Source organism: Prosopis cineraria, unplaced genomic scaffold (genome assembly GCF_029017545.1).
Source record: "Prosopis cineraria cultivar Desert tree isolate PC_DT_omini unplaced genomic scaffold, ASM2901754v1 PC10, whole genome shotgun sequence".
Lineage (NCBI taxonomy): Eukaryota > Viridiplantae > Streptophyta > Magnoliopsida > Fabales > Fabaceae > Prosopis > Prosopis cineraria.
Window position 1 is genome coordinate 28,588,437 of NW_026555341.1, and position 8,079 is coordinate 28,596,515.

General features: G+C 35.7%; 1 protein-coding gene across 3 annotated transcripts; it reads left to right on the top strand.

Moving 5' to 3' along the window:
* Nucleotides 1-2,722: 2,722 nt before the first annotated feature.
* On the top strand, nt 2,723-7,841 carry LOC129284421 (alpha/beta hydrolase domain-containing protein VTE7-like). Of its 3 annotated transcripts, XM_054919902.1 has the most exons (11): nt 2,723-3,169; nt 4,038-4,132; nt 4,214-4,311; nt 4,402-4,451; nt 5,059-5,154; nt 5,291-5,380; nt 5,648-5,740; nt 6,029-6,124; nt 6,999-7,064; nt 7,155-7,182; nt 7,458-7,627. In XM_054919902.1, exons 1-11 carry the CDS (start codon nt 2,999-3,001, stop codon nt 7,478-7,480), a joined length of 906 nt encoding a protein of 301 aa, XP_054775877.1. In that variant the 5' UTR covers nt 2,723-2,998; the 3' UTR covers nt 7,481-7,627. The 3 variants fall into 3 exon arrangements, with proteins under 3 accessions (XP_054775877.1, XP_054775875.1, XP_054775874.1); XM_054919899.1 differs by lacking the exon at nt 7,155-7,182 and having other exon boundaries at nt 2,727-3,169; nt 7,458-7,841; XM_054919900.1 differs by lacking the exons at nt 6,029-6,124; nt 7,155-7,182 and having other exon boundaries at nt 2,724-3,169; nt 7,458-7,841.
* Nucleotides 7,842-8,079: the final 238 nt, after the last annotated feature.

An 8,079-nucleotide genomic window follows, 5' to 3' on the forward strand; every position in this document is an offset into this window, starting at 1 on the left:
ATGCCATGAAATAGCCTTCACTACTAAACACAATCAACTAATCAAACTCATGGTAATCAAAAGATTAACCTAATTAAGAGATAACTAAGTTTTAGTTTTAAAATAAAGAATTTCAAGTTTTCATAATTAAAATGAGTTTAAATCAATTATAATCTCTTATGTTAAAGTAAAAACAGTTAGGGAAGCACGAGATATTTTAGAGGAGTGAAAGAAATTAAAAACAGTTGAAAAACAACTTATGTGTTACAAAATAAGGCAATGCGTTGTGGCTTGTGCACGCTGTGCCACAACATGTTGCTTTCTATGCCATGCACCGTGGCTCAAGTGCCTAAGCGCAGCAGCATGTTGCACATTAATAATAGCAGATTTTTCTATCATTTGATAGCAAAATTGAGAAACTTTTGATGCGTCTTGATTCTTTGTATGATGTCCAAATGATATGATCTAAGTATCTACAGAAAGCTCTTTTTGTAAACTAGCTAATGATATAAATTTCACTTCTAAAACATGCCATACCAGGAAGTTGGACATTCAAATCCATTTTAATACTTTTCACAACTTTTCACAAACAAGAGGTGTCCAAACGTACAACAAGTGTCAAAAGCCTTTTCTAACACTTGGACCATATCCATTAGACCTAAAACTATCAGTACAACATGTCATGCACACTTAATTAACAATATAATACAAATCACTCTTCAATCCCTTTTCCACCAAAGAAAAATAGAAAGGAGAGGTAATTTTGTTGCATTGACTCATAAATCAATCATGACATGTTCAAAACATTATTTTTACACTTGCACTAGTATTTTGACTGTATCAACATATATATCTTATCATATACAAATACTCAAGGCCCAAAATATAATTCAAATATTTGCAAGAACAAAATAGTACAAGTACACACAATATGCAACCTAGAATTGGTAATAATATTCTATTACACAAAATAAACATAATCTAGAGGTATACAGTAGGAATGAACTAATTCCTAGTCTCTTGAGTCTTCTCCCTCTCTGCACTAAAGCTAGAGCCTGTAAAGTATTAAATGAAAAGGGTGAGTCTAGCCACTCAGTAACTAAGATAAAACCTACCCTATACAGTTATATATTAATTGCAATAAAATACATGCATGTGAAACCATTGAAGATGCCTCCTGTTGAAGAAGCAAAAACTCTCTGTGTCAATCTATTAATAACTAATGGTGCTTGGGATCTCTCTATTCTAGAAGATTACTTTATCGACTCTGAAAAAGAATATATTAGAAGCATCCCCCTCTCTGCTCGTCTCCCTTTTGATAGGCCCCATTGGCTTGGAAGCAAAAATTGCTTATATACGGTGAAGAATGGCTATAATTTCCTTCAACAACCTACTCTTTCAATAAAGGCAGGTTCCTCTTTTCATCTGCATGAGCACATTTGGAAAGTTCTCTGAAAACTTCGTGTTCCTAGGCGTGTTAAGTAGTTCTTCTGGAGACTACTTAATAATGCCTTACCCTCACATGAAAACCTTTAGAGACATCATTGTAGGTCTGATCTACTCTGTCAATACTGTAAGCGCCTCCCAAAAACTTATGAACACTTACTCTTACTTACTCCTTCTCTGTGAGTGGTCTAACAAGGTTTGGTTTGCCTCATCTTTAGGCCTAAAAATTGATAGCTCCAATATGACGCGACTTGATAGGTGGTTTCTTGATTTTTGCTCAAATCCCATTACTGATGATTGGCATTCAGCTCTTTTTGCTATGACCTGTTGGTATATTTGGAAAAATAGATGTGCTCATTATTTTGACAAACTCCCTCTTCGACCTCTAGAAACTTCCAAGCATGCTGAGGATGCTCTTCTTGAATTTTGGTCTGTCAATGTCTGGTGCAATACTACTCAACATGATCACAGCCAATGCATGGAAGTGGTTCGAAAGGAAAACTGGAAACCACTAGATGTAGGGCTGTGAAGTGCAACTTTGATGCTTCTTACTATTTTGATTCTAGCATTGCGGGTCTTGGAGTCATTTCTAGAGATCATTATGGTAGTCTTCTTGCTGTATCTGGAGAAAGAATTCGTGCTACTTCACCTTTCATGAGTGAAGCTTCTGCACTTTCCAAAGCTCTCTCCCTTGCTAATCAATACAGCTTCCAGACAATTACATTTGAATTAGATTGTAAAGTCTTGTAGATGCAATGAATTTTGGTCACACTTGCCCAGAATGACCCTATACTGTCCTTTTTGCTGATGTTTGCGGCTCCTTTTCGGTTAATAATTCTTGGTCCATTTATTAGATCTCTAGATCTACTAATTTAACTAATGATTGGTTAGCTAAAGAATGTTTTAAGGAGGTATGTCCTTTTGGTGGAATCTTTGTCCTCCTTCCTTTTACCTGACTTGCTCTCTCTAGACTCTATGACTTGCTTTCTTTAGATTCTATGTCTTACTTTGATGTAATTACTTGATCTTTAATGAATAATCTTTCTGGCCAAAAAAAAAAATCAACTTTTATAATATTTATTATTATCAAAACCTATATCGTATGTCCCGATGCTGATTTTGGCGAAAAGTCAAAGAATGACGTATGCCCTTGAAGAGAACAAGACCCGACAGCAAATAAAACAAGAGAGTTTTGGAGCAGAGCCTGACCACGTATTCTTAAATTTTAATTAATATTATGCCTTTTTAACATAGAAAAAGTTAAAGACAAAGCCATTTCAGGCAAGTGGCACTGAAACGTACGGATGGGTCCAGTGCCATAAAAACATAAAATGGATGATCATTTGATGAACTGATGGTGGTCTTCAATCGTCATTTACCATGTAAAGTATAAACAATATCGAGATTTGTTATTAAAAAAAATATCGAAATTTGAAACACGAGGAGAAGGTTTCAGGTGTGAATATCGTGGTTTATTTCGCTCGGATTTCGTTTCACTGTCTGAACTCGCGCTTAAAAGCTCACCGTCTTCGTTGCCAATGCTTAACTCAGTTTGCGATTTGCAATCACAAACATGCAAGTTTTCTCTCTCGGTGCATCAGCTATGCCTACTAGTTGTCGAATGTTAAGGCGTTTCCGGGTTGTGGCTGATGGGTTCCCTTCGTTTCTTCCCAAAGAGGTGGAGAAAATCAAAGACCCATTTGCTCGAAACCTAGCCAAGAGGATTCAGAGACTACCTGTCCCTGTAATTTCTACGTTTACTCTTGTATTTCACCATTTCAGTGGAAATTTCGTGTGTTCCTGTTTATGAATTCGTGCATTAGGTGTGGGCTTGTCCTGCTTCACCGCCCTTTTGGGCTTCTTCTAAGTTGGGCGTTCGTTTATGATTTTCTTTCCTTTGGTATTTATCTTTGTGGCTGCCTTGTAAAGGAGTTAGATTATCAAAGATTATTATGATGGTGTCTTTTTTTATTTTTTTGGACCAGACGATTATTATGATAATGTTAAAAGCCTAAAGTTGTTTAATTTGGTGTCGGTTAACAAACAGCTGGACCTAAAACTGCTAACTCAGCTAGAAGGATTATGCGTTACTTTCGTGTCTCTAAAAGCATTTTGGACTTGAAGCATAACCGTTAGACTGGTCTACTATTACTTCGTCTCTTGAAATTCATGAACAAGGGATGTCAGTGAAAAAGCTGGTCTTGTGGTTCCCATAAACTTTGAGTGTATTCCTTCTAAGCAGAACTTGGTTCAATTATGAGTGTGATGCCATGGTTACTTGTAGTATGTATAGCAATTGACATTTTTTCCTGGAGAAAGGATGTCCTTATCTTAGTTGCTAGGATCTCTAGGCTGCCTTTTGAGACTTTGAAATTAGATTGTATAGGTTGTCCCCGATTACTTTCATACTCTGATCCCCTGAAGTGTAATTTAACTGCCAAATTGCTTTGGTTTGGAAAAATTTTGCCAAATGATTTCACTTTGAAATTTTCTTGATTATTTGATAAATTTTAAGTTTGCGTAATTTCTGATTCTCCCCATTCCCCAGTGTGATATGACAGTAATCCTTTTCTGCTTATAAACTGCTGATCTAGTCCATATGGTCGAAGCAGGTGAAGTTCTCAGAAAATCTGATAATGAGTAGTTGTGTGAAGCCACTGAAGGAGAACAAGAAAAATCCAATAGTTCTTCTACATGGTTTTGACAGGTTCTTTAACTAAGAGACAGAACTAGGTGATATACTTTGTGCTTAAATTGCTTCCGGATTTCACACTTTCTTAATATTCAGCTCATGTTTGGAATGGAGATATACATATCCACTGCTTGAGGAAGCTGGTTTTGAGGCTTGGGCTGTTGACATTCTTGGTTGGGGTTTCTCTGACTTAGGTCTGCTTTTTTGTTTCACCTTTGTTTTTCTACATCTTCCATTGCAAGATTAGTCATGATTTTATCCATCCTTTCTTCTTTATCCATCAGAAAAACTTCCACCATGTGATGTTGTATCAAAACGTGATCACTTCTATCAGGTACCAACATGTTTCTCGATGTATTCATTAAATCTTGTGCATTCTAAGGGACATTACAATTTAGTTGATAGTTGTAACAGTGTAGTCAATGTGAAGCATTATATAATTTTGTTAAACTCTAATTCTTTAAATTGCTTGCCTTTGCTACTAATAATGTGAAATGAAATTTTACCAAAGAAAATTATGTAAAATGAAATGATAAATCAGTTACATTATAGGCATTTACTTGATCATTAGGCAATTATTTTTTATTTTTTGAAGAAACAGTTGCTTTAGAGCACCAGAAAGAGCAAATGTATCATATGCGAACCTATATGATGAATAAATTGGAAAGTTTGCTGACGTTTTATGTTTGAATAGGTATATATAGTGGTATTACTGACGTGAAAAGGATAATAATAAAAACATCACAAACCCTGATTTTAGCACAATCATTACTCAATGTGCATGGCACACCAATTTGTACCAGGGATAGGTATGCTTGCAGGAAAGTCATATTGGTGCTTCCTAAAATGGCTGTTCACTGATTGTCAATTAATTTTGTTCTTCTTCTCTTTTGATTTCCTGCCAACCATTGCTCATTGTATTGAAGTTGTTCTATCAACAGTTTTGGAACTCATACATCAGAAGGCCTATGATATTAGTTGGACCAAGCCTTGGCTCTGCTGTTGCCATTGACTTTGCAGTCACTTATCCAGAAGCTGTATGTGTCATCCAATAATTAACTTCTGAATATCCCCCATAAACTGAATTTGGGAAAACTTCTGCTGCACAAAAAGGGTGCTTCATTTAGTGACAATGACATGCAACGAGAATTTATTTGCAGTTCATCTTTACAGGTGGAAAAGCTTGTTTTGATTGCTGCTAGTGTATATGCAGAGGGAACAGGAAACCTGGCAACCTTACCTAAAGCTGTAGCTTATGCTGGGGTAATCATCTGTTACTAAAATACTAAAGCCTCAACTGCTTGGCCTCAGCTATTATCTGGAAACTTATTTCAGAAATTTTTTCTGCCTAGATTATATTTGCTTTTTCTGTATTTCTTTATATAATGTTTAAAATATTTTCTGTGCCTTTTTTTAATGTTAGCTTCTACAGTATTCCTTTTTCCCTCCCAGTCAATATATGAGGATAGAATTGATTAGAAGCTGAAGTTATTCTTTGCTATACTCACTACTGGTACACTTTTGAATCAGGCGTATTTGTTGAAGAGCATCCCGTTACGCTTATATGCAAACTATTTGACCTTTTCTGACTTATCATTCAATACTAGCCTTGATGGGACTAATGTGAGTTTCCCAATTTTTAATATACCTCCTGTCATATAACGTATTGCTTGGATATTTGAATCATTGAATTTCATAACTGGATATTTGTCACATGAGCTGATGGATATCTTGGCATTTCATGCTCAAGAACCTAAAAAATTGAGCATGGAATCGTTGAGAGTCCAAATCTCCCACATGTATTAAGTGTTAGCACTCCTGCATTGTGTGCGGTACTCTCATACTGATCAATTATGATATACTTTGACACTTCAAAATTGAAATCACGGTGTTTATATAATATTTATATAGGTAGGCCGTTTGCATTGTTTGTTGCCTTGGTGGGAGGATGCTACTGTGGATTTTATGACTAGTGGTGGTTATAATGTTGCTTCCCAAATAGGAAAGGTACCTTTAGCATTACAAGTTAATGAGGCATTGTTTCGTGGTGTGTTGGTGTTTAGAAAAGAGAAGCATGTTATTTTTTATTGCTAAAAGTTTAGGTGAATTGGGTTCCATGAGTTCACTAGGGCTAGGGCATGCTTTAGGGCCCAAAGAGAAGCATATTGATACAGATTAATGGCTTAAAATTCGAGTACTCGACAGGGCCCATGAAGCATGCGCCTTTTGATAATTGATGATTCCATGAGACTTGTCATGTTATTTATGTTCGTTCCCCAACTGCTCCTATATAACTCATGTTATCATTTTAGCGGTCCCTAGAAAATATTTCCATATGTATGCTTCACACTACTGTCTTTGTCGAATGAAGCAGTTATACGAATTTTACATTTTTGAAGGGGAAGACAGATATATTATATACTTACAAATTTAGTTATTTATATTTTAAGAAAATGTGTACCAATTATCATTTCTATAGTCTGAGTCAGCAAATTTTAGTGAAAAAGTTGTTGAGTGCTGGAACTTCTATAACTGGTAATTTTTCCAATGGGACATGTAGAAACTTTGTTTTATGATAGCTTTTATCTGCCCATGTTTTCATTCTTAGCAAAACAGTATTGCAGTCAGCTACTTTTACAGCAGACCAAAAGCATATCGTTTTCGGTTCGGAAAACAGTTAGATGTAAGTTTTAAATCGAGGATCAAGGGATGGGATTGATTTCCCAGAAAGCTAATCAAATGCAATTGGTAAATGTCATAGAGATGTTTAAAAATATTCAATTGGATAGAGATATATTCGTACTATAGAAAAGTCCCTTATTCTTAAGTAAAGCAGTTTGCCTCCTCATTTTTGTGGGATATTATAACTTGTGCTTAACAGGTAAAGCAAAAAACACTGATCATTTGGGGTGAGAATGACCGTATCATCAGCAATAAGCTTGCCGTGGTTAGTTTCCATATTGTACTCTTTCTCAAACATGTGATTCACAAGATATGGGATTATTTTGTGTCTGGAACTCATGTTTCTGAAGCACAGGGATCTAATTTCTTCAGATTTAGATTTGGTGAGTGGCCTAAATCCACTTAGTCAATGTTTCGCATGACACGATAATAACCATTTTATTTAATCAAAAAATTATCAGATCAAAACTCAAATTTTTGTTGGATGAAACTATATCTTGATAATTTTAAAGTACCAATGAAATTCAGTAACTGTAATTGAGACGCACATTGAGTAAGTGGACTTAGGCTACTTATTCAAATCCAATTTATTTCAGTTTATTTGACTACTAGTAAGGCGATGATATTCTGTGTCAAAGTTAAAAAAAAACTTTTGCAGAGACTGCATTGCGAATTACCTGATGCAACTATACGCCAGATAGCCAATTGTGGCCATCTCCCTCATGTTGAAAAGCCAGATTCTGTTGTCAAATTAATAGCCGAGTTTGTTCAGAGGGAGGCCAGCAAGGTAAATCAGTTTGTGGCAAAGGAATCGTCACGTGATAGAACTATTATAGAAGCATAAGAGGTATTGAATATTAATTATAGTTCTTGCCTATTATAGTTGGATCCATAACTTGAATTTGATTTACGAGATGATATATTGCTCAATCATATTTCTCACTCTGGGGAACTGGAATCGGACAGTCTTTGAAGTTTTCCTCACGAGGACAATGTATATATCTCACATTGAACAAATATCAAAACTTAAAATTGACATTTATGCCTCGAGGTTCTTCATTCAATGAATTAGTATTTTGGGGAAGGGGGGGTACATCAGGATAAAGATGGAAGAAAAGTAGAGCAGTGAGACTCAGGATGGCAGTCTCGTACATAATTACATTCTCTCGTGCCCCTCTAAACGAGTCGTCTACATAATTTCTTGTACTTGGCTTGGCTGTTGATAAAGTATAATGATGTCGTGTAATCCAGATAACTGATCTCACCCAGTGGAACTTAGT

Excerpts from the sequence above, each read along its gene's own strand:
- LOC129284421 (XM_054919899.1), top strand. The coding sequence starts at position 2,999 with ATGCAAGTTTTCTCTCTCGGTGCATCAGCTATGCCTACTAGTTGTCGA. Across the intron at positions 6,125-6,998 it reads TTGCTTCCCAAATAGGAAAG|GTAAAGCAAAAAACACTGAT; the intron begins GTACCTTTAGCA and ends TGTGCTTAACAG. Across the intron at positions 7,065-7,457 it reads TCAGCAATAAGCTTGCCGTG|AGACTGCATTGCGAATTACC; the intron begins GTTAGTTTCCAT and ends AAACTTTTGCAG.